Source organism: Maniola jurtina, chromosome 4 (genome assembly GCF_905333055.1).
Source record: "Maniola jurtina chromosome 4, ilManJurt1.1, whole genome shotgun sequence".
Lineage (NCBI taxonomy): Eukaryota > Metazoa > Arthropoda > Insecta > Lepidoptera > Nymphalidae > Maniola > Maniola jurtina.
In genome coordinates, this window is record NC_060032.1 from 5052916 (window position 1) to 5079695 (window position 26780).

At 34.1% G+C, this 26780-nt stretch overlaps 2 protein-coding genes and 1 long non-coding RNA gene across 6 annotated transcripts in view; 2 read left to right on the forward strand and 1 right to left on the reverse strand.

The window, feature by feature from the left end:
- The window catches only part of LOC123864843, a 28502-nt gene extending 7577 nt beyond the window's left edge, over positions 1-20925 (forward strand). Inside the window, exon 4 of the long non-coding RNA XR_006795853.1 lies at positions 20651-20925. This is a non-coding gene — a long non-coding RNA (uncharacterized LOC123864843). The remainder of the gene's footprint in view (positions 1-20650) is intronic.
- Positions 1-26780, forward strand: part of LOC123864763 (serine/threonine-protein phosphatase 2A regulatory subunit B'' subunit delta-like) — a 123929-nt gene that overhangs the window by 19640 nt on the left and 77509 nt on the right. The window lies entirely within an intron of this gene.
- Positions 21380-24882, reverse strand: LOC123864789. Of its 3 annotated transcripts, none has more exons than XR_006795836.1 (4): positions 24824-24882; positions 24304-24365; positions 22645-24216; positions 21380-22500 (listed from the first exon to the last, which is right to left on the reverse strand). XR_006795836.1 is itself a non-coding variant. In XM_045905467.1 (4 exons), the coding sequence occupies exons 2-4, from the start codon at positions 22696-22698 to the stop codon at positions 21517-21519; spliced, it is 1005 nt and encodes a 334-aa protein (XP_045761423.1). In that variant the 5' UTR covers positions 22699-24216; positions 24304-24371; the 3' UTR covers positions 21380-21516. The 3 variants fall into 3 exon arrangements, 2 of the variants coding, with proteins under 2 accessions (XP_045761423.1, XP_045761422.1); XM_045905467.1 differs by lacking the exon at positions 24824-24882 and having other exon boundaries at positions 21380-22234; positions 22268-22500; positions 24304-24371; XM_045905466.1 differs by lacking the exon at positions 24824-24882 and having other exon boundaries at positions 24304-24371.

Consider the following 26780-nt stretch of genomic DNA (forward strand, 5'->3'; position numbering starts at 1 on the left):
GTCTGTCAGGCGTATGTCTGTTTAATCTATGCTTATTTATGTTTTTTGCCTACCAATCCACGCTTAGCCAGCGTGGCAGACTATGACACAAACCCTTCTCATTCTGACAGAAGATTCGATCTCAGTCGATGGGTTGATCATAAATGTTTTTATAATGCATCCTACCTGCTACCAAAATATTAATGAAAGTAACAAAAAAGATCATTAAAATGCTTTTGTAGTCGGTAGCTGGGCATCGACGAATGTAATTGATTTCGTAAATCACGGCTTTAACTCTCGAATTACGCTGAGTTGTTTGTCCTGCAGAGGATTAATAAGTTGTATCAATAATATTGAAACGAATTAACTTTTGAATAGAGCTCTGATTATTGATTTATCATGCAAACAATATTTACTGCATTATTCATAGTTTTATTCTATTTTTCTACCAGTAGGTACCTACGTACTTAACCATAAAATATCCATACTAATATTATAAATGCGAAAGTGTGTCTGTCTGTCTGTCTGCTACGTTTTCACGCCCCAACCGCTGAACCGATTTTAATGAAATTTGGTACAGACTTGGGATACATCCCGGGGAAGGACATAGGCTACTTTTATCCCGGAAAATCAAAGAGTTCCTAAGGGATTTAAGAAACCGATATACACGCGGGCGAAGCCGCGGGCATCCTCTAGTTTCCTATAAAAGCTTGAAAAAGTTGCTCGGAAATAACTTACACAAGCGATGTACCTAAACTTAATTTTTTTTAGAGTTTAACTAAATTACCTGAACAGAAAAATTGATGTAATAATTATGTGCTTACATGAAAATATCTGGGACTGTAAAGAAAGCCTCTATAAAATATCGCTATATCGTTAGAAAATAATACATACTTAATTACACAAAAAATCAAAAAGGTTAAACACCATGACTACTTTGCAAAATCAAAGGTAAATATGCAAAAGTGGTCTTAACAATCCGTTCCAGACAACCTTTGGTAAAAAGAGTAAGTATGTAGTACTATTAGTTCCAGTTTTTTTTTTCTATAACCCTAGTGTTAATGCATCATCAAGTTTGACTTGTGCTCAGTGAAGCGCACACAATTTAATTTATCGCGTGATCTTGCTATAGAAAATTGTAAGGTTTCTGCAGTAAACGCACGTAGATATATGTATATGGACTTTAGCTATAGTTCTGTTCCATTTTTAGATTGGATTGCAAATATGCCCGTCCTCGTATCGGAAGGTTATGTAATGTAAACTCCTACGGGCATGGTTAAAGTATGTAAAGTCGTATGCAATATGGGCATTAAATAAAGCATATTGGAACCGACGATGCGACGGGTGTAGGTAACTGCATGTGACTTCTTAAGAAAATATAGTTAGGTGGCCGGTAACCCTTCTTGCTCATTGAATTTTCTTCAGAGTTATTTCTTTTTAGACTATTCTCATGAATGTCGTATGTGGTATTGCGAATAATTATAATAATTATCTAGATTCTAGACGTGTGTAAAAGTCTAATTGAATAAAAAATATTTTGAATTTGAATTTGTACGTAGACTCTACTTTCAAAGCAGTTCATAACATTTAATTAATTTAGGTAGTTAAGCTTTAGAAATGGCTTTTAAATTATTTTAAAGAATATACAGTTATCATCAAAGTAGGTAAGTATTTTTTTTTAAAGAATATTAGTCATTTTAATCATGACTAACATTCCCCTTTCCCCTCCAACTAAGCGTTAAGCTTGTGATAGGAGTGGGTACGACAATAGTGCAACGGGTGGGGTTTGAACCACCGACCTTTCGGATTTCAGTCCGCTCCTATAACCGTTGAGCTATTGAGGCTTTAGCTTTAGTATTTAGTATATCTACCTAGTAGGTAGTACCTACCTATATTATATCAATAAACAGTTATTATTCGTATAGTGCACCTGTGTTAATATTAACAATTAGTCAGCCTTCTACAAATCATCTGTATTTACAACTCTTTTTTTTTAGAATCCTTTATTTATTTACACTAGTCTTATCTACTTAAATATGAAAGTAAAATAAAAGTACAGAAAGGAGTACTTAATTTGACTGTAATAAAAAACATTACCAAACGAAAACAAAAACATTGTACCGATTACCTACTATGAAGTGCAATTTAAAAAATCTTTGTGATTCCGCTCTTATGAAAGGCTAGACTAGAAAAGCTCTGAACCGTGAAATCTTTTATTATTCGTTGTTTAACGTAAAGTTACGACTACATGTTACGAAATTCTTGTATCTATGTACGTATCATTATTACGCTTATATCTCTTATATTTTAACTTAGATGAAGCTGATGTTTGTGATGCCCTTGTGAGTAGTTAAGTAAGCTTTAAGTAAATAAATATATTGGGACAAGGCAAAGACTTGACTAATGAAAAATATGGCGAAATAAAATCTCATTGCATAACTTACGTGAATTTTTAATTAATTAATTAACTACGGATTATAAGTGGAAAATTCTTTACAGTTATGAAACCTCACTACTTTTAATGCAGCGATATAATTTTTTTTTGTTTTGATGAAATAGATGATATTCTTTAGCTTTACATATTTTATAAATTTAGAATTTTGACAAGCAAAATTAATAATAATGATTAATGAATATATTAGCTGTAATGTTATGTCGATAAGTTTCGAGTACATATTATTAAGTTACTTGCCACTGAATTATTTTGTTAAAAATCGAATGATCTTTTTGATAAATAACGGCATTGTTCCAACATAACTATAACCTGCACGCCTGTGAGTTCTCTTTAATATTCTCAAAGGTTAGGTATAGGATATGAAGTCTGCCAATCTTTACTTGGCCAGCGTGGACTATGGCCGAACCCTTACTCTTTTTGAGAGGAGAGCCGTGCTCAGTAGTGAGCTGGCGATGGGCTGATAATGATGATAAAAGTTTTATTTGCTCTGAATTACCTGTTTTAGGAGCGATTAGTCATTCTCGTAACATATCTCACGCGATCTACTTATTTAAGTAGGTGCATTGCCTATACAACAATGCTATTCAAGACTGTGGAGACAAAGAACAATAAAACACAAGTCGTATTACAATTTACACTACACTACACGTCTTACAACTAGAGTTACCAAGAGTGCAAATATTTGCGGACTAGGTAGGTAGGTACTGTGATTGAAAAACATTCGGCTTAACAAATCAAACTAAAAGAAATAAATACATTATTTAGTTTTATATAAACAAAATGGATTTTTTATTATTCGTCGTCTGTTATAAACATTGTGCTTATTGTGAAAAGAAAAATAATGCAATATCAACCAACATTTTGGCGGTCTGCTGCTTAATAAATGGCATTATGATTGTTGACCGGTAAAGTTACAGTTTAAAGTTATAACATGATCGTGTTATAATCGATATTTAAACTTATAATGGCTTCTTTTGACGTCGTCATCAATCGATAGACAAAATTTGCTGGATATGGGTCTTTTTTGTAGGGATTTCCAGAATCCACATGCCACGGTCTTGCGCTGCCTGAATTTAGCGGCTCTCTGCGATCAATATCGATCAATATCGTCCGTCCACCTAGTGGGGAGCGCATGGGGACATTTGCTAGCGCTATGCTTTCCCTGAAAAAGAAAATTCTAAGAATTTTATTTCTATAAGGAATGGTAACCCTACATTACACCTCGCGCGTTCATTCACATGCTTAAATACTTTCCTTAAGTGTACGAGCGTGAGATTTCTGCCGTTTTGGTCAAAGAGTAATTATGGCACAAAGGTTAACGCTGGGAATAGTTAGCATAGCTTGATAATAGGTAAAAGTTTTTGCTTCGGTGCATTTACCTATAAGAGTTCCTTTTTATCATTGAGACGTACGAAACCTTAAAATGGATCCGGGTGAAGGATTTATGCTTAAAGAGCAGATTCCCATAGTTAAGTACTTTTAGGTTTTAATAAATTTTCATGTGGGGATTGGGGATTGTTATTTTTCATAAGCTGGAATTCTTCGATCCTTGCATTGTACACAGACCACTGCAGATTAAGATTTTCGGTGTAATATCATCTATTATGTACCGTATATCAACAACTGAAAGGGCACAGCTTACGTCAGCCCTTACCTTAATTAATGATTAAGGTTTGGCCATGAAACTGAACAAAAACCAATGCAGAGGGCAAACAAACGTTAACCTCTCACGTGCAAACAAAACACTTCATTATTAGGGCTATAAAACAAGTCCTTACATACTACCTACCACAGTTATGTACATTTAATACGGCCCACGGTCAACGGCTGGAGAAAACTTGTTACCCTTTATGTTGCTACCCACAAAGTTCTGCCAATAATGATGTGGATGAAAACCACTAGTGTAGTTTTATCTACTTCTTTGTACAAGTGTAACTTAAAAATTTATAACACCCCAGACAAGTGAAGGTTACAGTAACTAGAAAAGAGCTGATAACTTTCAAACGGCTGAACTGATTTTCTTGGATTATAGCTAAGAACACTCTCGATCAAGCCACCTTTCAAACAAAAAAAACTAAATTAAAATCGGTTCATTACTTTAGGAGCTACGATGCCACAGACAGAGACACAGATACACACGTCAAACTTATAACGCCCCTCTTTTTGGGTCGGGGGTTAAAAATAAAATCTTACCACACCATCCTTTGGGTAAAAACATGCCGAAAATGCCTCGCGGTCGCGGTTACCTACCTACTCTTGTTGAGGATTGTAGATCTAAAAATCGTTTGAAAGAATTCTACTTATCTATGCCATAATAGTTTAAATATTGTTTTTATTTATTATATTATTTTTTTTTTTTTTTTATATTAAGTATATGTATCCCTTTTATATTATATGCAAGTAACTATATTGTCATATATAGCATATACATATATATTTATATATTATATATATATAATTACTTTTTTATGTTTATTAGTATATATATAAATCTTTGTAAAAAAATCCTTTCGACTTGGTACTATCCAACCTCCTTCCTAGAACTTCTCCTTTCAGCAAAGGTTGCCTGGTAGAGATTGCTCCAAGCAATAAGGCCGCCTTTGCACACAATTGTTTTTTTCTGTTTTCTTCTTACTGTGTTGTTATCCTTATATGTGTTTTTGTGTGCAATAAAGAGTTTCTATCTATCTATCTATCTATCTATCTAAATCTTTTGGTTACGAAGGGCCCGGGGTTCTGCCTAATATACCCGAATTCCTAGGGACGAGATTTGCTTATAAGATTTCTACACATCAAAACTTGGTGGTCAACTTTGGCCACTTTTTTTGATAACGGAGGAAAAGATTAAGATACCCTATATTTCCTTGAACAAAATGAACCCGTGGTCCCTATCGTATCTCTTGGGTAGTATACAGAAACTGCGTTACTTGGGACAATCAACAACCTATGCTTTCTCTATAATCTTCATAAAAGTTTCATGCACTTAATTCAGTTTAAACTAATTCATTTAAATGTATTAGAAAATGAATCTTTATTTAGTAAGTTGTTGCAAAAGACGAGATAATAAAGTGGCTTAGAAGGCGGAGTGTTTGCGTCGAGGCGACTAGAATGCGGTAAGCTGACGGCCGGTTTAAGGGCTCTGTAATTAACAAGCGGAGCGGCGCAACTCAATGGGGCTAGATATTAAACGTTGACGAGGGAATAAGGAAATGTTAAGTATGGCGGTCGAAAAGTAGGGCACTGTTATACTAAACTTGATCTGCGTTTCTTGGTAAAAGGAAAAAAATATGAGAGGTTCATTGATATCAATGTTGCTTTCGAATTTCAATGGGGTTGGAGTCGCTTAGACTTTTCCTGCTCAAAGGGTTTTGCCAGAATATATCTACAATTTTGCGTAGTGCAGAAGAAAAAAGCGAAGAGGAAGACTAAAGAAAGGTGGATAGATTGCGTGAGAGAGGATATCCGTGTAAAAGGGCATGTTGTGCCAACCCGACATAGTGTGGGGGTAAGGAGAGGAAAAAGATCTACCCATTAAGTCATTAGTCTTGCATTGATGTAAATGAGACTTAACTCACTGTCCTGGAAAATATAAAACCATTACTTGAATTTATCACAGCATTATACTTTGTACTACATACCGTAGAGCCATGCTAATATTATATTAATTTGCGTCAGAACTCTGACCTTGAATCTGCACTGTGGGTGATTCAGCGATCTATTTGATCGCGGGGGTGATAGTTCCGACATACGATAGGTTCATCAATCAAATATTCGTTTCTTGCGCAGTAGCTACAACAAAGTTTTTGCTATTTACCAGTCTCAGGATAATAAATAATAGAGGCATGGCTCGACCAAGTAGGTAGTTGGGTCTATCAACAGAACTGCGTCAATTTGAGCAGATCCTTAAATTTCCTAACTGGACATACGTAAATAGAGCTACTGTTTGCAACGAACAGAGCATCACCCGCTATGAAAAGTTGTTATAACACCAGAAAGAACTTCTAAGGCATTCCGAATCAGTGGTAGATGCTTTTGACGATTCAAAAGTACTTGTAAAAGTCTAATTGAATAAAAATATTTTGAATTTGTATTTGAATAATGGAGTAGTCCGTTTTATTTGTGACATACAGCGGTGCATTGTGCAAGCAACCTCGCACCCACTCCACCCCCGCGCCTTGCAGAATCAGATGCCGATCTATGGAGATGGGCAAACAAATAGCGTAGGAACAATTGATGGGAAAGATTACATGATCTATGGGTGCCATTAAAATAACATAGGTTAAGACGTCCTTTACCAACATTACATGAATACCTACTTTCATATTTTAACAATACACCACAACTTTATTTTTAAAATATTTCTTACTACTTTTCAAGATTTATATTTTGTATTATATTCTTCTTCTGCCAATTTCTCCTAATAGTGTTGTAACATTTTATGAGTCATGGCCTTCTCCGCAGTTTTTTTCATTTGTCATTCCTTCTCTCACTCATCCTTCTGTAGGCCCAGAAGACCTACTTCTGCTAAACATTCCATTCAACATTTTTTGGTCTGCCTTCTGCTCTTCTTCTGTTTTCTGCTACATTCTACCGCATTCGATACATGTGATCTGCCCAGTATATTGTATGAAGTTAGTACTTGTATACCTACCTAAGTATAATATGCTACCTATTTAACTCTTCTTTTTCTAGTTTTCAACGAACCTTTAGTTTCTTCAAGCTTGTTTTCTGAAAATTTTATTTTTCGAAGTTTATTCAAGTGAATTTAATGATTTCTTAATTCGTAATGCAAAATTAAAAGTGGATTAAGTAAGTGCTATTTGCCTTAACCCTGTGACCAAAACCGTGACGCAATTTACAGAGTCCAAAAACCCCACGGCCTTCAGAAAACACCTTGAGAAGTGACATTATAAAGTATTTAATACTAATTGCAAAATAGTAACTTCTGCTTTTTAAATTGTCGTAAACGAATTAAAATAATATTAAGTTATCTGAAGTGTAATAAGTTATAAGATTTATTTAAAGAGCTTTATTATATAGAAGCTTTATTTTAGACACTAATGAAATACGAGTAGGAAGGTATAAACGCTGACGCCCAAACATGCCCTTCGATCAAAAAACACCCACAGTAAGAACGTTATTATATAAAATTGCGTAAAATATTGAACAACAGCAAAAATAAACGTACCCGCCTTAACTAAGCCATAAATAAGGAAAATGCTAATAAATAAAGATATTATGTCCATTTTGTTAGAGTGATGGACGTTTACTTATGCATTGACGTACACACTTTGCATCCACAATCAGTTTGAGACCGTTTATTGTGTTGTAGAAAACAGAGATGTTGTCTGTTTAAGTTTGTTCGACTATAGACTCATATTTTATTTAAAAATTCACAACTAACGATGTAAACAAACTTTTTCTCTTGATTTTCTTTGTGATTCACTTACATTCTGAATTAAAATATGTACACGTAACTCTACATAATTATTTACTCTTGCATCAGTAAATTCAGACTTGAAACAAGTACTTATAACTAATAACATAAATAAAGAGCAAAGGTAACCGTTCCGATGGTTTATCTTATGACTTGATATCTTTATAGACTCGTACATCACTTAACTTCGATTTGCCGATGATATAGCGCCGATATTGCAGACTTCGGAAAACCTTAATGCGATGCTCCTTTACCTTAACTTAGCAGATTTTCTCAACAAGTGGGACTAAAAATGAACATGGGTAAGACGAAAACCATGCCTAATGCTCATGTTTCGCCCCACCAAGTACCTAATCGCTGAGAGCTCTGCGCCAAAGTTGCATGGAAACAGTCGGTTTTGCATTCAGAGAGCAACTGCTCAGTTTCTTGCCAAAAGAATCAGCTTTCCAAACCTGTGGTATAAGGATAAAGTCTTGATTCTTTACATAATATGTCACAATAAGCCACAAGCTACATGATTATAATTTCATTTCTGGGTTCTGTTCTCTGTTCTGAAGTATTGTAATAATACCTCCCATTTTTTCGTACTAATCTGTCGGTTCTTAGAGTAGTGACGGATTAACCCTTAATCAAATTAAGCAATTGCCTAGGGCATCACGTCTGAGGGGGCACCAGAGGAAACACAAAAAAAAATCCGTCCTTAGGGCATCACGTCTCACTCTCACGTCACCAAAAACCACACCAAAAAAAGTTTCTAGGACTAATTTGAAAATTCGCGCGTTTTAAGTTGACATAGAGTCCGACCTAGAGTCACAACCCAACTCCAGCTTACCAACTCGCTGCCCGCTTGTGCATTCGAAATTCGAATGCCTCCGAAAGCCGCAAGGCGCATTTCAATAAATAAATTATTATGCTTTGGTTTTTATTGTTGTCGCACCTACTCCACTTATAAAGTACGTTACATCTCATCATCTTATTTTACAAAAAACTAATGTTTTTAGGCGGTAAAGGTTTAAAGACCGATTCTAGTTGACATACGGATAGGGGGGCCCACAGGCATGGATTGCTTAGGGCATCATGTAGTCTTAATCCGTCACTGGATGCAACGCAACAAATGTCATGGCGTGTTGGGAAACGATTTATCTCTTTGTTAATATAACTTTTCGTTTGTGTACCTTGATCTAGTTTGGAGAGACAAAATTCTGTACACGTAGATAAATCGGCGTTAGCGAACACTTGGAGAGATTTATTATCTTGAGATACTGCAACTATCCAATGTGTCTCTTCGTATAAATTATAGTTATAGGCGATGTGGCGAAACTTACCGGCTTTTAGCATTTTAGCATAGTTTAGCCATCAATCCCGCACAGTGTTCTACAATATACGTGCCTCCCTCTAAACTCACTAATCAAAGACATTCGTAGGCAACAATTTTTACAATCAACCATTTTTTTAACACACATATTATAAGTTTGAAATTCAGACTAGGACAACTTATAAAGCACCCTAGGGCACAATATCATCTAAGCACTGACTTTTATAGTATAGGTATCCCCATAAATCTAAGACTATCTCAGAAAGTAATTCCCATAACAATAGACATTACCATTTTATATACCGGCATCAAGTTTAGTGCTCAATAAACCACCAGGTACGGTAAAAGTTTAGTACGAAGACAGTCTACTTTAAGGTAATGAAAGGATGGTATCAAGAGATTAAAAGAGTTCTCACAGACTATATAGATTCTTGAAATCATCCTAAACAATGGTTCGCCTTACTAAAAAAAAATACTTTCAATGGGAGTTTAAATTAGCAGGCCTCCTAGTGTCACAGTTTCACAAAAAAAAAATTGTAACTCTACAGTCTATAGTTCAATCAGATTCTTTCTTCCGTATCTTTCCGTATTCATATTCTTACTCTATGGTCCATCTTTCTCTTTAGGCTTTGTGTAAGTGGGAAATTAGTAACTCTTACAAGATCTGCACTTTATTTAACGTAAATCATAATATGGTGCACGAGTATCGTTTTACAAAACAGTCGCCCAAAATAGTGTTTTTTTCCTAGCTTATTTTAGTCCCAGGACTTCCAGTTGGTCATCTTTTTTAAGTGTGATGATGATGGATGATGTTGTAGAATAAAAAAAAAAAATTTTTTTTGGTATATTCTCAACTCGTCATACTGAATTGGCAGTTTTCCTAGCCACATCTGTTTGCTATCAGATATGGTTACGTATAAATAACTAGGTTAGAGATTCATACTTGTCCTGCTCTACCAACCACCAGCAATGAACCAGCGGTGAACCAGCAGCATTTAAAAATCAATTAAAATAAGTACGCATAAAAACCTCTATCAGCGCTTAGTTAACTTAGAAGATCTTATCTATACTAATAAATAAAACTGAAGTGTCTGTCTGTTTGAACAGGCTAACCCAAAAAATGGAGGAGTTGTGTTTTTCTAACTATGCACTGATATCTCCCAGATTTCTTAACCGATTTGCGTAGTTTTTTTTTAAATCGATAGAGGAACTTTGTTTCATAAAAAAATTGGATTCCAACTCCTCAATCCTGATGCTGCAGGGGATCTGACCAATCCACGCGGGCGAAGCTGCGGGCATCATCTATTGTTTAAATAAGTATCATATTATTTTGGTTTCACTTCTCAAAAAATTATAGACCTGATAGATCGATTATATTAAAATCACTGTCACTGGTAGAGATCTCTTTGTAGAGGCAAGTGCTTCCCTGTCCACTGTTTCTTTCTTTTTCTTTTTATTGTTACAACTTTCTGGTACAAATAAAAAATACTCCCTTTTAGTGTTGTAGACTTGTATTAATTAATTAAATAGATACGTATTTATTTAACTAAAAATATTCTGTGCATTTAGATTGCGGTGTTCTTTATTTCAGCTAGGAGTTACGATAATCAGACAAGTACAATGGTGGTAGAAGGGTTTACGTTCCCATGAAAATGGCGTCGGTTATCATAAAATAGGCTCTGATAAATGATATTATGTATTTTTATTATGAGCGTTAATATTTTATATCTGCTTTATCGTTCAATATAATGCCATGGAAGATAAAACATATAATGTATTATGTGGTATTCTACTTATGGGTAATGAAAAAGCAGTATGAATCTACTAGGCAGAGGCGATTAGCTATTTTATTGGGGTAACTAACACTAGCCTTCGAAGTAATATATAATAGGGATGATGGCTACTAGTCAAATCAGTGACTTTTTATTAAACGTCAAAACTCTCGCTTAGTAAGGGAACTTGTATGAAATTCACAGATGTGACGTCATAAACATTTGACATAATTTGACGTACTTTTTTTAGTTAAGTCGATAATTTTAAAATGGTTAGCAAACTTAAAAGTAATAGCGGTCGTGGATTTTATGAATAATGGAAGACCCTGTATTTAATAATTCCTAAGAAATCATTTATTTTTGACATAGATATCATCCCAATTCTATGCCTTCTCATAAAAAAGTTTGAATGACATAATAAATTGAGTATACCTACAATCTACATCTAACCACCTCTTTGTGTCTATATCCCTTCATCATTAGGAACGTATAAAGGGAAGAATACAAAAGGGGGCAGGCAAGGGAGGCCCCATGGGTCCTGTCTGATCTCAGCAAAGGGTGATTTGAGAAAACCTACAAAATCGGAAGGAACAACAACATTATTACCAATAGTTGACGACTTGTCTGGTACAGACTGAAAGAAAATAGAATCCGGTTGCTTATTCGTACGTAAAAAAATATTCGGGTTTAATTTCCGGCTAACTCGATTTGCAAAACGATTCATCTATTATTTTTTTGATTATTCAGAGCTCGGCTGTCTTTTTCATGTCTGGTTTTTCTCTTGGTCTGATATTTTATTTTAGGCTACGGCTAATATTATAGGCTAATAGGCTAATATTTTACTAGTGGAATGTCATATACAGGGTGGTCAAAAAGTCGTGGATCAAACGCAATAGGGAGATAGAGGAGATCATTTCCAGCAAAAAAAAATTCTACAGCATGGCCATATTTAAATTGCCCTAAAAGTTATGAATATTTTTGGGTTTTTTAACAAAATACCAAATTCTCTTACAATTACACTAATTAAAAAAAATGTGATAAAATACAATAAAAGAAACGATGTTGTGTCATTACTAGATAATGTATCAGCACTACAAACCTTCTATTGAGGCTCTGGCTGCCAAATTAGAAGAGCAATTAATTTTTTTCCAAAACTTTTAAAGCGTTACCAAAAATTAAGTGTCACTTTAAAAGCGTACTGTGAAAAAAATGTACTACGGAAAAATGACCCTGTATTAGAAAAACTTGCTGATTTAATGCCAATTCAAATGAGGTATATAATACATTACTCTTTGTTTCGTAATTCTGGTATTATAATCGTTTTTTCATGTCAAGGTGAAAATTTCAGTAGATTAGTTTAATTCAAAATAATTTTGAAGATTATCATGCTGCTAGTTAAACTGCTAGTTTTTTGTACGTTGGATTGCTAGAAACATCACTGTGCTTGTCACACTTAAAATTTGTGAAAATAACAGAAACTCTTCACTACCACCACGTGCCAGAACTACCCAGAACGCCCGTCTTGCAAGTAGTTCATCTTTTCTAGGAAACAAAAGGATAAAGAAACTATCCTTATTTCAACAATGCAAATAGGAAGGATAATTAGTTTGAAAGAGAGGCATAGTTTCTTTATCCTTTTGTTTCCTAGAAAAGATGAACTACTTGCAAGACGGGCGTTCTGGGTAGTTCTGGCACGTGGTGGTAATGAAGAGTTTCTGTTATTTTCACAAATTTTAAGTGTGACAAGCACAGTGATGTTTCTAGCATTCCAACGTACAAAAAACTAACAGTTTAACTAGCAGCATGATAATCTTCAAAATTATTTTGAATTAAACTAATCTACTGGCACCTTGACATGAAAAAACGATTATAATACCAGAATTACGAAACAAAGAGTAATGTATTATACCTCATTTGAATTGGCATTAAATTAGCAAGTTTTTCTAATACAGGGTCATTTTTTTGTAGTACATTTTTTTTTCACAGTGCGCTTTTAAAGTGACACTTAATTTTTGGTAACGCTTTAAAAGTTTTGGAAAAAATTAATTGCTCTTCTAATTTGGCAGCCAGAGCCTCAATAGAAGGTTTGTAGTGCTGATACATTATCTAGTAATGACACAACATCGTTTGTTTTATTGTTTTTTATCACATTTTTTTAAAATTAGTGTAATTGTAAAAGAATTTGGTATTTTGTTAAAAAACCCAAAAATATTCATAACTTTTAGGGCAATTTAAATATGGCCATGCTGTAGAATTTTTTTGCTGGAAATGACCTCCTCTATCTCCTTATTGCGTTTGATCCACGACTTTTTGACCACCCTGTATATTTACTTTAAGTAGTATTTTTTTTTCTTTTTCAGGTAAGCGCATCTAGAATCTAGATACCTACTGTAGACTCCACAGTGTACAGAGATAGAATCCAACGTTTACAAAACATGGGGTAAGATTGACAACGTATATGTATAATGTCTATATTTTGCTGTTATATTAGAAGCATTATTTTGTATAATGAATGGCCATGTGGTCAATACTGCTGTTTTTAAGTGCTGATAAACATTATCTTGCTTAGCTTGCACCTGATAAATTTTATATATTAAAATATCATTAAAAAAAAATAGTATTATTAATGATGATTTTAAAACAATAGGCATTTATTTTTAACCCCAGACCCAAAAAGAGGGGTGTTATAAGTTTGACGTGTGTATCTGTGTATCTGTCCGTGGCATCGTAGCTCCTAAACTAATGAAAGTCGTGGACACCAACTGCTAATATAACAGTAAAAATCTTCTTTAAAAGTCAAGCCAAACATGGAAGTGTACTTCTCCTCACTTCAACCACAGAAGCCACTGAATTTAATATTGAAATAGTGAACGTGTAATAGTCCGTTGATCTAACGAAGATTTATATCGTACGAAGGTTGAACGTCGAAATTGCTCGTAATAGGGTGATTGGACGAAATGGGGAACTAGCTATTGTGTTGCCAATGGTTCCCGGTATATTTATTAAAGTCATCGAGTTTCTATGACAGAGTGGTCGTTCCCGCTGGATTACGTCGTTTTATAGGAATCTGGGATTGAAAATAACGACGCTTTTAGCGATTTGTGTACTAAAAGCTATATCGAACTAAGGAGGAACTTTTCATTTTCTTTAAGTACCTAAGTACTTACCTTCGTCTTTATGGGATAATATGTTATCATGTCAAAATAAGAGTTTTTAAGATATTGTTTGCCGATTATTTTGCTGGTGACTTGTGTTCACAGAACATGATCAGTGCTTGAATTAAGAATACACATAGTCTTATTTAACTAGCAAGTAATAGAAACATACTTAGTAGGTACCTATACCTTGTTCATGCAGTTGTTTGTTGTTTAGCTATTTAAATTTTAAAGTATGTTACTTAATTCTACCTTGGTAGGCACAGAACTGTGGTACAAAATAACAGAACCAATTACATAGTTAAATACCTAGTATATTTAAATCTTAGAGTTTTTGGGTACACCTTAGATACAGAAATAATGTACTTTGATTTATTGTTTATTTCTTTGATAAAAAATAAGACATACGAGTATTTAAATACCGAGTAGTGATAACGCCACTGACAACTCTTTAGTTCTGTATTTAAACCTATCCGACTACAGCTTACACCCACATTTGTTAACTCGGAACAGGTTATCAATTAGGTCACCGTGTTCTCGGCAATCAGTAAAAATAGCATGGAAAGGAGAATAATGGAACTTTGTCACTTTCGATTTATATCAGAGTAAACTAGAGTAAGGAAGCTCTCGGTTTGATCCTGAATCGATGATTATGTCAAATATTAGGCTATGGTGACGTAAAATCAAAAAAAATTGGGCTTCTTCCTCTAGCTTACCTATACGAGTACGTCAATGGCAGGCGTCAAGTGTTATTACTAACATTATCGAAGCCTCCACATTGTTAGAAGTTCCCTAACGTGTCTATATGGCGATGTCTGTTTGATGGACAAAGGGTAAAATACAAGAACCTTGGCCCTCAAAACGGCCAATATAGATAATACTAGCTTATATACCTACTAGCTGACGCCCGCGACTTCGTCCGCATGGATTTAGGTTTTCGAAATCCCGAGGGAACTCTTTGGTTTTTCGGATAAAAAGTAGCCTATATTATCCAGGATATAATCTATCTCCATTCCGAATTTCAGCCAAATCGTCAAGTGGTTTTTACCTGAAGGAGTAACAAATTTACATACACACACACACACCCACACACATACACAAACTTTCGCCTTTATAATATTAGTGTGATAGAAAATTATGCGGACAATTTTGCCCATTGTCTGAATTCCAAAAAGTTTATCTTTCAATATTTAAGTTTAATAGGTAATAAGTAATTAATAATTTCTAAAGCGAGAATAACTAATTGAGTTAGCACCTAAATAAAATAAAAAAACTTTTTGTGCCTTTCTATTTTGCTTTAAGTATTATGTTATAGTATAGTTAGTATCTAAGTAAGTCAATATTAGGTAGTAAATATATAAGAATGATAAAGTATTTTCTAAATGAAAAAAAAAGAACCGTTCACGGAATGCAAAATATCATGGCAAATCTACATACATATCATGGCCAAATGGGACCTCTGCCAACCTTCATAATCGCCTATATCGCATTAGTATTCGAATTTTCATATTTCTTGGCACATAAATCACTGGAAGCAGAATTTTATTTTATTAAAAATGTATTTGACATTTTTTAGATACCTACCGCAATAGTATCTACAGTATCCACTTGCACTCATTGCATCGGCAGAATTCATTTGCGCAGAAAAGCATCCCAACGCCGACTAAAACCGAATATACACCAATGAAATATATATAGACCTTCTTGTTTGATTTTAACAACAAGAACATCAGAGATTCGTGCTATCTCGCTCATAATAATTCACGCGCCAAAAGTCAAAACATCGCGCGTAGGCAGCAACCAATAGCTGGCGGACGCGCGCTATGATTGGCTGAGATATTTTCGCGGTATTCAAAAATAAGGTTTCTGCGCAGGTATATTGGCGTAATTTATAAAAGTGTATTTTATTGTATTGTACCAATACTATGTTATTCTGTAAAATAACGCAAACTGCCCTATGTCAACGGCGATTTAAGTTACTACGGATGGTTACCTAGTCAATCAACAAAATGGTGGTGATCGACGGACGGCTAGACAGACGTTATGAAACTAAGGTTTCATTGTAAATGGTTTTCTTCCTTGATTGATCAAGGAGGATAACCACCTCCCATGGACCCACCAACCTGTCGGTTATATGGGCAGAATCCCGGGAAAGCTCCCCAGTAGGTACGTCTACCTTTACCTACCTACTTGCTCCGGATAAAGGAGCCAGATAGGAGGAGAGGATAAGCCAATATTTTTAAAATAATGCCGGGAAAATATTTTCCAGAACTGACCAAGCGTTTAATTGAAGCCGGAACTGACATGATATCTAGTTAAGTAGGTATTCGCATGACTGCGCCTCAGAGATCATCATTCCTTTATTGAGATATAACATTCAGACGGAAGGCAATTTGTCATACGATTTATCTCGAACACTGTAATGCTAAATAATTAATTGCTTCGAAACAATGGGTGTTTAAAAACTGAGGACATCAGTGAAGCGAACAGTCCATGTAGAATAGAATTGTTATTTAGTATGTGGTTTCAAATAAATTATTTTATTGTATAAAATTGGTAAAAAACTGACATGAGAGTTCTCATGACATTCCTACTTAGAAGTACCAGAACCTACCAGAACGTATCACATTTAGACCTGTTTTAGTTCAATGTAAACCCTGTGCCCTGTAAGTACTTTGTATCTGATAAGGGCAGTACCTAATGAGTTGCTTATCAGAACTGATTAGATCGAATCGATCATTATCATAGGTATACCATAGGTAGGTATGCTGCCTATAATACGGTTGTATTAGGTATATCTATCATAGCTAGGTATACTACCCAATCCACATATCTATGAAGATGACCAAGTGTACAAAAATTATTATTATTTCCTACACCCATGCCACTATATAAAACTTCATTGTTTCATTGAATTAAATAAATTATATGTTAATTAAGTAAATTATATGAATAAAAATTATATGTTGTAGAATTAGACGTTCATCTATTGACTAGTTATTATCATATCAATAATTTTAAGAGATTGATAATTGCCTACATCAGATTGAAAATAAATCTACTAACTTGTAGTGCTGAACTAGGTACCTAACATTCAGATTGCTTTAAAACTAAAGCAATCTGTCCAATGAAAAATTAATAACGTCATAAAATCTTGTCCATAATCGGAAATACTAAAAGGAAACATGGTTTTTCCTTAATCCTTTCAATATGAAAAGTCACGGCTCTTGACTTGTTGTTTGTACTTACCTATACAATTTACTCGATAATGGAAGCTAATGCATTTTAATTCAATGTCATCGAGTGGGTGAGGTAGAACATGCGGGCACGCTCCGTGACGGCGCGGGCGCATAGACAACAACTTAGTTTTTTGTTAAACTGGTTAATTTCCCAGACTTCCTAATCCTATACTACTGTAGTTCAGGTAGTGCTATAGTTACATTACTTATGCATTAGTAACACTAGATTGTAACACGACTTCATCCATGTGGAGTTAGGTTTTAAAAATCTCGTGGGAATTCTTTAATTTTCCGGGATAAAAAGTAGCATAATAATATGTTCCTCTCCAGGTCTTCAACTATATCCATCCAAAAAATCTCGACGATCCGTTGCGGCGTTTAAAGAACAACAAACCAATAAACCAGCACACTATCGCATTTATAAATGGGTAATGATTTTTAAACTAACCAAGTGCGAGTCAGAATCGCGCACCGAGCATTCCGTACTAGGGTATATTTTCGACATTTTCCACGATAAATCTAAAACTATTATGTACAGGTAAAGCCCTTTCATATGATACCCCACTTAGTATAGTTATCTTACTTTTAAAATTGAAAATACAAATTAATTAAAAAAGTTAATTAACACATTTTAATTTTTATTTGTGATTTAACAGCAAATTTATGGTTTTCGGATTGTTTCCTTTACTTGTGCTATAAGAGCTACCTACCTGCCAAACATGATTCTAGCTCAACGGGAAGCTGTACTCTATAGGTTTTCTTGACCGACGCGACAGACCGACAGAAAGACAGACAGACAGACAGACGAGAAAGTGATCATATAAGGGTTCCGGAACCTAAAAAGCACCAGCACCACATCATGGCTGGATGAAAAATTTATTACCATTTTATCTACCACCCGCTTTATAATATTGTCGATCAAATTTACTGAAGAGTGCCTCACAGTCAGTCGCACTACGCTTACCTAGGTACTTGTATGCTTAAACTACTTGTAGAATTTAAGTAGTGTAATAAATATTTTAATATTTTTCCGCTGTACCTATCTATTTTTAACCCCCGACCCAAAAAGAGGGGTGTTCTAAGTTTGACATGTGTATCTGTTTATCTGTCTGTGGCATCGTAGCTCCTAAAGGAATGAACCGATTTTTAACCGACTTTAAAAAAGGAGGAGGATCTTAAATCGGTGGAATCTTTTTAATTTAGTTTTTTTGTGTGTTTGAAAGGTGGCTTGATCGAGAGCGTTCTTAGCTATAATCATAGAAAATCGGTTCTGCCGTTTGAAAGTTATCAGCTCTTTTCTAGTTTTCTTATAGAGGTTTTTGTGTCGGGGGTTTTTTAAATTTTGAGTTGTAGTTATTATGTCTTTAACGAGGTATAATTTGCATTAATTATGATTTAATTAAAATTAATAACCCCGGTTACAACTTATTTGAACTGCTCATGCATAAAATGCCGTCATAAGTGTCCCTTCACATAATTAAAAGCAATTCCTCTAACCGGTGTATTCACCGAAAGTGAAAGTCTTCACTTTCACGATTTTTTTCACACGTCATTTGCGTGTTAGTGCTAACTAATTAACATATGCAAAATGAGCATCAAAATTTTCCTTTGGTTGTGTAAAACCAAAACTATAATCGACAAAATATAGGTAGGTAGGTAAGGCTCTGTTTAGTAAAAGTTTGCCTACTTAGTACCACTGATATCAGAGCTTCGCCTAGGAAGATTTTTTGGTTTTTTACGTCTGTAGCTTGTTTTTCGGGATAGATATCCTTGCGTGCTATTCGCACTTGGCCAGCGTGGTGGAATATGCCAAAACCCCTCTTTTTCTGTGAGGAGCACGTGCTCAGTAGTGAGCCGGTGATGGGTTGATAATGATGATGATCCTTGTTGTCTATGTCCAGAAATGCAAGCTATCACTGTACCAAATATCGAAATCTGTTAAACCTTGAAAAGGTAAAAAAGATTTAAGTACAGATTAAAAGAAAATGTAGTGGAAATACAGATCTGCTGTAGCGGGCAGCGGTGCCGGGTGCGCCCGCGCATGTCAATGTGATGTAACCGGTGTTCGCGCAAGGTCGTTCTGTGTCGCACTGCAACCGGTTCTCTGACGAACAGTCGACGTGAAATGTTGTTGATTAATGTATAATTTATTAACTTGTTATTTTAACAACGAGTTTCGATATTTAATCGCAATCACAATCAATAAAGGGTTATTTTTGATGAAAATAATAATTCATCAAGTCTAAAACAATGCAGTCTAAATAACTTATTTTATTTAGACCTACTTTCCGAAAATTATCTAACTAGCGATCTATCGTGGCTTTGCTCCCGTGGATATTTCGAAAAATCTGGCCTCATTCCTTGTCTACATTATTAAAAACTAAAAAATATATTTCGGATATTTTTAGAATAGTTTGATAATACTGGAAGCGTTTGTTTTCATCATTCATAATGGATATGATAATAATTATAATATACCTATTGCTGGCCGTCTTAACACTCGTACCAAAATACACAGGTACACGGATAAAATTAAATTACACTTACTAACGTTTCTGTATTCGATTGTACTTCCAAGTTCCACAGTATTTTGCGTAGTTCCTTTTCATTAATATCGCTGACATTTCGTATCGGATAAATTTGACACCGGTTTTTTAATTCATATTACTTATTTTTTATCATATTAGCTGCTCGGGAAATACAATGTTAAGAAAACTATAAACCTAGTTACCATAACTTAGCTTAGCTGAAACTTGAAACAAGCAACTTTTTTAACCCCCGACCCAAAAAGAGGGGTGTTATAAGTTTGACGTGGGTATCTGTGTATCTGTCTGTGGCATCGTAGCTCCTAAACTAATGAACCGATTTGAATTTAGTTTTTTTGTTTGAAAGGTGGTTTGATCGAGAGTGTTCTTAGCTATAATCCAAGAAAATCGGTTCAGCCGTTTGAAAGTTATCAGCTTTTTTCTAGTTACTGTAACCTTCACTTGTCGGGGGTGTTATAAATTTTTAATTTACACTTGTGTTTTGTTTTGAAAAGGGAATGTTGCGGTAGATTTGTCTGGTGTATGGGATGGTCTTTAGATTTGCTTGTTTCCAAACGTAAAAAAAACACTATAATTTATTGTATTTTAACTAATTGTGACTAAATGTATGACGACGTAACCTTGTTTATCTGTGCAAGACAAATCTACCTGGCTTATAAAATTTTCCGATCATCTACCTGTACTGATTGATTTAAGTATTAGCTCTGAAAACATAATAAGTACGTAGATATTAGTTTATGTTACAATGTTAGTTTTGACTAACTCGATGGTCAATACTTGGTTAACATAAAAAGGAAAATAGATCAAGACACGCTTAAACAGGCGAAGCCTTACATGCACGTCGCGTTCTGAATACTTAATGAGGATTGAGACCGCCTGCAGTGGCCATATTAACTGTTTAACACCTACCTTGTGCCGAGCAATGGAGTGTTGCTAACATTCTTCCTTGCCAGTCAGTATTCTAATTAAATAATTAAAAGTATTTTAACTGCCTTGTTGGTCGAATGGCGTTGTTCAGCTGTGGATTATGGTTCTCGGGCTGAGATTTGTTGAGCGCATTTACTCGTATGCATAGACTTCGATGCCCGTGACTTCGTCCGCGTGGATCTAGGCTCTTTAAAAATCCTGTGGGATCTCTATGATTTTCAGGATACAAAGTAATCTATGGTTCGTCTCTAGGATGCAAGCTATATTTGTATCAAATAGATTATGCCCGCCACTCCATTTATGAGGATACAGGTGCTTTTTTTTTTAAATCGTATGGAGACTTATTGATTTTCCGGGACAAAAATAGCTTATGGATTCACAGGGCCGTAAAACGCTAGCAGACACACAGACAGACATACTTTCACATTTATAATATTACAGTATGGATTATAATTTAAAAAGGCATTTTCTTAATATTTCAAAATTAGAAAATTCTATTGGGACTGCTTTTTTACTTGCTAAGAAATTACAACCGAATTCAAACAAACAATAATATTAGAACATATTATATTTCAATCACTATCTAAGTAACTACTTATTATTACTATTTAATTAAGAACTAATACAGCAGAATAATTTAAACTATATTTACATTTGGTACAATAAATAAAAACCGATAGCAAAACAATTATTAAACTGATATGAAATAATCACTAAATTCATTCATATTTTGTACAAAATTTTGGAGTACTTTAGTATTTTCCCATGTTTTATCATTGTTAGCTGATATTGGTGGTGCGACTGTACTTTGAGCATAGAAAGAACTCTCTTGGTATTCAGGATCATCAGTCGTATAGTCTTCGTCATTAGATCCAAATTCGTTCTCCCTATCTTCGGTTGGCAATAGTTTACTGCTGCAATCTTCTACACGTGACAAAACTATGAAACTTTTATCTTCATTTTGTAATGAATTTTCACACTTTTTAGTGTTTGTTGCATTTATATTATATGAATTTATACTCAAAGATTGTTTTGGTTCCAACGTCGCGTTTAAATTTTTATCAATCATTGTTACCATTTCCGACCCTTTGTTAAATCCGCAAATGTTTTCAACTTTATAATTTCTGAAAGATTTTTCTTCATTGAGATTTATTTTTGTATCGGTATAAAATAAATTATTGTTTAAATAGCCATTCCAATAGTAAGGTTTCCATATTTCACTAGCACATAGCGGGTATTCGACATCCGGAAAGTTACAAATATCCCGATAGATAGGTGCAGATGAACATTCAGGAAAAGGGATGGGTGCGCGTTGCATATTTTTTGTATTCGAATTTATACTTTTTTTGACATTATTTTTGTATGTTGAAAATGCATTGTGTGACTTGTAAGCCAGATTCTGGATGCTGAATGAGCTTTTACTATTTAGAGCCTTTCTATTAGGCTCTTGATAGTGTTGATTTGGAAAACATATTGATATCCCAGAATATTCAGTTTCGGGAAAGTTAAATTTTTTACGGATAGATTCGCCGTATTTTTGAGTTGGGCATCTATAATTTTCTAAATTTTGGGTTGGTTGTAGTGGGTTACATTTTAAAGAAAATTTTCGTATGGCACCATTAGTTCTTGCCCGTGGGGTGTATTTTTGTGGCAATCTTAAACAGTTGACGGTCATCTGTAATAATATGTAGACAAAGAATTAAGGGTTTATAATAATATAATTATCACATGCTATATTTCAAAAAATAATATGATCAATTTATTTTATTAGTAAAAATTATTACTTATACGTAGAAATTCTGAGTATTCCAATACACACCTGTAAAGTTACAAGCACTAGGAAAGTAAGTGTCACTTTTTCTCGAAGTCCCATAATGTAATAAGTATTATTCAATTTATCGTACTCATTTTATATCTACATTTGAAGAAAACGTGATATTTAGATATATATGTGTCAATTGCTATTAGTAAATAGTCTTATCAATATAAATCGAAGAAAGATATGTCTAAGCAGTTTTTCTAAGTAATTTCATTAGTTATTTAGAAAAGTTTGATATAATTACAACATATTATCCGAGTTCGTTTCTTTAGGCTGAGTAAAAATAGCTAGTTTTTCGTATTCTTTGCCTTTTAATGTTTGAAAATCATTTTGTAACTGATGATTAAGTGAAATTATTAACTCTAAAAAGGAATCATTTCCTTCAATCAGTGCATTATCTTTATTGATAAGCTGCTTTTCGATCTCTGTATTGATGGTTTTATTTATTTCTAGGGGATTATTTATTTTATGATAATCTACAGGGATTGATGTTTCGTTATTTATTAAATATTCTTCTAGAGATGACGCTATCATATCAATTGAATCTGGTTCAAAAAATTCATGCATTTTTGATTGCAAAATCAAAAACTCTGACGAATCGTTTTGTAAGTTGTTTGAGTAATCGCACAGTGATTCAGATAAAATATTTTCAAAATAAGTTTTCTTAGTTTCATTAAATTTTGTATTATTTATGGGACGATTTATTTTATGATAATCTACGGGAATTAGTAATGTTTCGTTTATTGTATTAATTGAATTCTCATCTTGATATGATTCTGTGAAATTAATTGAATCTGGTTCAGAAAATTCTTGCATTTCTGATTGCAAAATTGAAAATTCCGAAGAATCGTTTAAAATATTTTCAAAATTAGTTTCATTCATTTCATTAAATGTATTTATGTCGCTCAATCTATCTTCTTTTGTTGAAGTTTTCATATTTCCTTGTTCTTCTTCAGAACATGAATTATTTACTATATTCATACAATCAGAAAATTTATCTAGAATTTTATTCGAAACACTTGTCAGTAAATCACTAGTATTTTTCAAAACCTCATTCTCTGTTATAAGTTGCACTAGTGTTTCAGGATAATTTTGGCTATCATTTATATTTCGAGTCATATTATTATTAGTGCATACATCTTCTTCGAGTAACAGGCATAGATTGTTTTCATTATCATTTTTCTTTTCATTAAGGTCCCCATTCATTACCCCTAAAGTTTGATTTTGTTGACTATTATCATAATCATTCTCGCAATTTTTTTCAATTTTTGTCCCCATGGAGTTAGTGTGATTATTACCAACAGCACAATATTTTACTACATCTATCAATACATCATCTTCAAGATTTTTTATAGTATTTTTGTTACTAGGTATGGTACTTGTACTAAAGCAATTGTATGATATTTTCACATCAGCAGGGAACGGTCCTAAGACATCATCTGTGTGAGAATTATAATAAAAAGGTTCACTGACTTCAAAAACACAAGTAGGATACGTAACCTCTGGAAAGTAGTGTTTAAATGTATCTTTGGGTTTGTCAGCTATAACAGAAGTTGTGAAGCAGAAAATAATCTGGAAGAAAATATGACTAAAATAAGTAAAAGCAAAATATATATCAAAATGTTTATAGTAAAAAAGCTCGTATGTGTCTTAACTTACTTTTACTGCGAAAAACAGTAACAATCCTTTTACTTTCATTATAATTTTATTTTATTTATGCACTAGCTGATGCCCGCAGCTTCGCCCGCGTGGATGGGTCAGATCCCCTGCAGCATCAGGATTGAGGAGTTGGACTCCAAATTTTTTATGAAACAATGTCGCAAAGTTCCTCTATCGATTAAAAAAGAAATGACGCAAATCGGTTCAGAAATCTCGGAGATTTCGGTGTACATAGGTAGAAAAACACAACTCCCTTTTTGAAAGTCGGTTAAAAAAGTAGCCTATTTTACGCCCTGGTCAATCCTCTACTTGCCTGTGAAAGTCCCGTCAAAATCGGTTCAGCCGTTCCAAAGATTAGCCTTTTCAAACAGACAGACAGACAGACAGACAGACAGACAGACAAAAATTTTAAAAACGTGTGATTCAGTTATGGTATCGTTCAAATAACCATATGAGCTTAATATGAGGTAGTTATTTCGAAATTACAGACAGACACTCCAATTTTATTTATTAGTATAGATGTCTTTCGTTTACTTATTCGCGTTACCTTAAGCACAAAAATTAAAAAAAAATTATGTTAAAGTTTTGTTATATACTAAAACGTTACAAAATGATTACTGAATATTTTGAGAAACTACTATAATTTATTATTATTCTGTAGTAATAAAATAACATTTTGTTATCGCTGTAAGTTTGATAACGTATAATAATTAAGTAATGTATTTAGTAAGTGAAATAACACTTATAATTGCTTAAGTTGCGGGTTTTAAAATAGATAGTGCGAACTTAGTTCATAGACTCTTAGGGTACCTTATCACTGGAGCGGGTAGGAGCGGAGACATAATTTATTATTATATTGACCAATCAGATTATTGACAGATGTGATACAATTATTATGATGATACACACATCACTACTTCACTCTACTTAAGTGGATAGAACACTGTCTGCATATTTTTTTTTAGGTTAAATTGATAAAATAATACAAAACTGCATTTTTTATGATTTTTAGTGACGTACGGTAGGTATTTTTCACTGCCACTTCGTTTAATATCTATGCGCATATAAGTTCTGATCTCGAGAGCCATGGTAGCCTAGTGGCTAAGACGTCCAATATTCGGGAGGTCGGGGGTTCGATACCGGGCACGCAAATCTAACTTTTCGGGGTAATGTGTCTATGTGCATTTTAGGCAATTAAAACATCTAATAATTTAAAGCTGTGGTAGCCTAGGGTTAGAACGTCCGTCTCCTAATCGGAGGTCGGGGGTTCGATCCCGGGCACGCACCACTAACTTTTCAGTTATGTGCGTTTTAAGCAATTAAATATCACTTGATTTAACGGTGAAGGAAAACATCGTGAGGAAACCTGCATGCCTGAGAGTTCTCCATGTTCTCAAAGGTGTGTGAAGTCTGCCAAACCGCACTCATTCAGTAGTGGGGCGGAAATGGGTGGATCATGATGATGATGATTGCATTAACGGCGAAAGAAAATATCGTGGGGAAAACTGCATGTGTACTTAAATGTGAGAATTCCATAAATATTCTTAAACGTGTGTGAAATCTGCCAATCATGGCGGTCCTGAGAGGAAATCTGTGCTCTGTGAACAGGCAATGGGACGACGATGATGAAGTACTGTGTCTATAATATGTAATTTGTACTTTTTGCATTGCCGGCTGACTACTAAGCACGGGTTTCATCTTAGAATGAGAAGAAGAGAGAAAATACAAGAATTTTTTACTGAGGAAGAGGAATAACTAATGTTTTTGTGGTAGGTACTGACCTATATTTGACTAATATCTTCTATTAGTATACTTACATTACAACAAATAATACTTTAAATAGGTTGGAAGGAAATATTTAAGGCTGAAATACATAATACAAGACGTGGTTAAAAAATAATAAAAAAGTAATTTTTCTTACCTACTGGCCTACGAGTTACGATTGCTACGAACAAAACGGTAAAATATAATATGAACATTACTGAGGTTTAATGTTCATGGCTTTCCGTTTCTAGTGGATATTATTATGACGTTGTACACGATTTATTGTTACGATAGCAAAATGTGTCAATTAGTGCACGTGTGGCTTGGCGAATACACGTGCTTAACAAAATTAATAAACATTATTACAAGGAAAGACCACGAAACAACATGACCGCCGTAGAACAATACTATCTGTAAATACTACCTACCAGGGCTTTTAAATATATTTACTACACACCAAGAGAAGCTTAAAGGTTTCAAATCATCTATCATAGGCTTATAGTATATCCCATGCTAGAACTGATTAGTTGATAATAAAAAGTATGTAGAGCCCATTTTATCCTTAGCCCTAATTTTTCAGGCCACTGGTTCATGCCTGGAGCAATAACCATTCTTTCTTCTTCTTCTTTCAAAGTAATATGTCGTATTAAATATACAAAATATTAGTGAGTACTTAATCACACGATGAACAGGATATTTTAATTAAAATAATA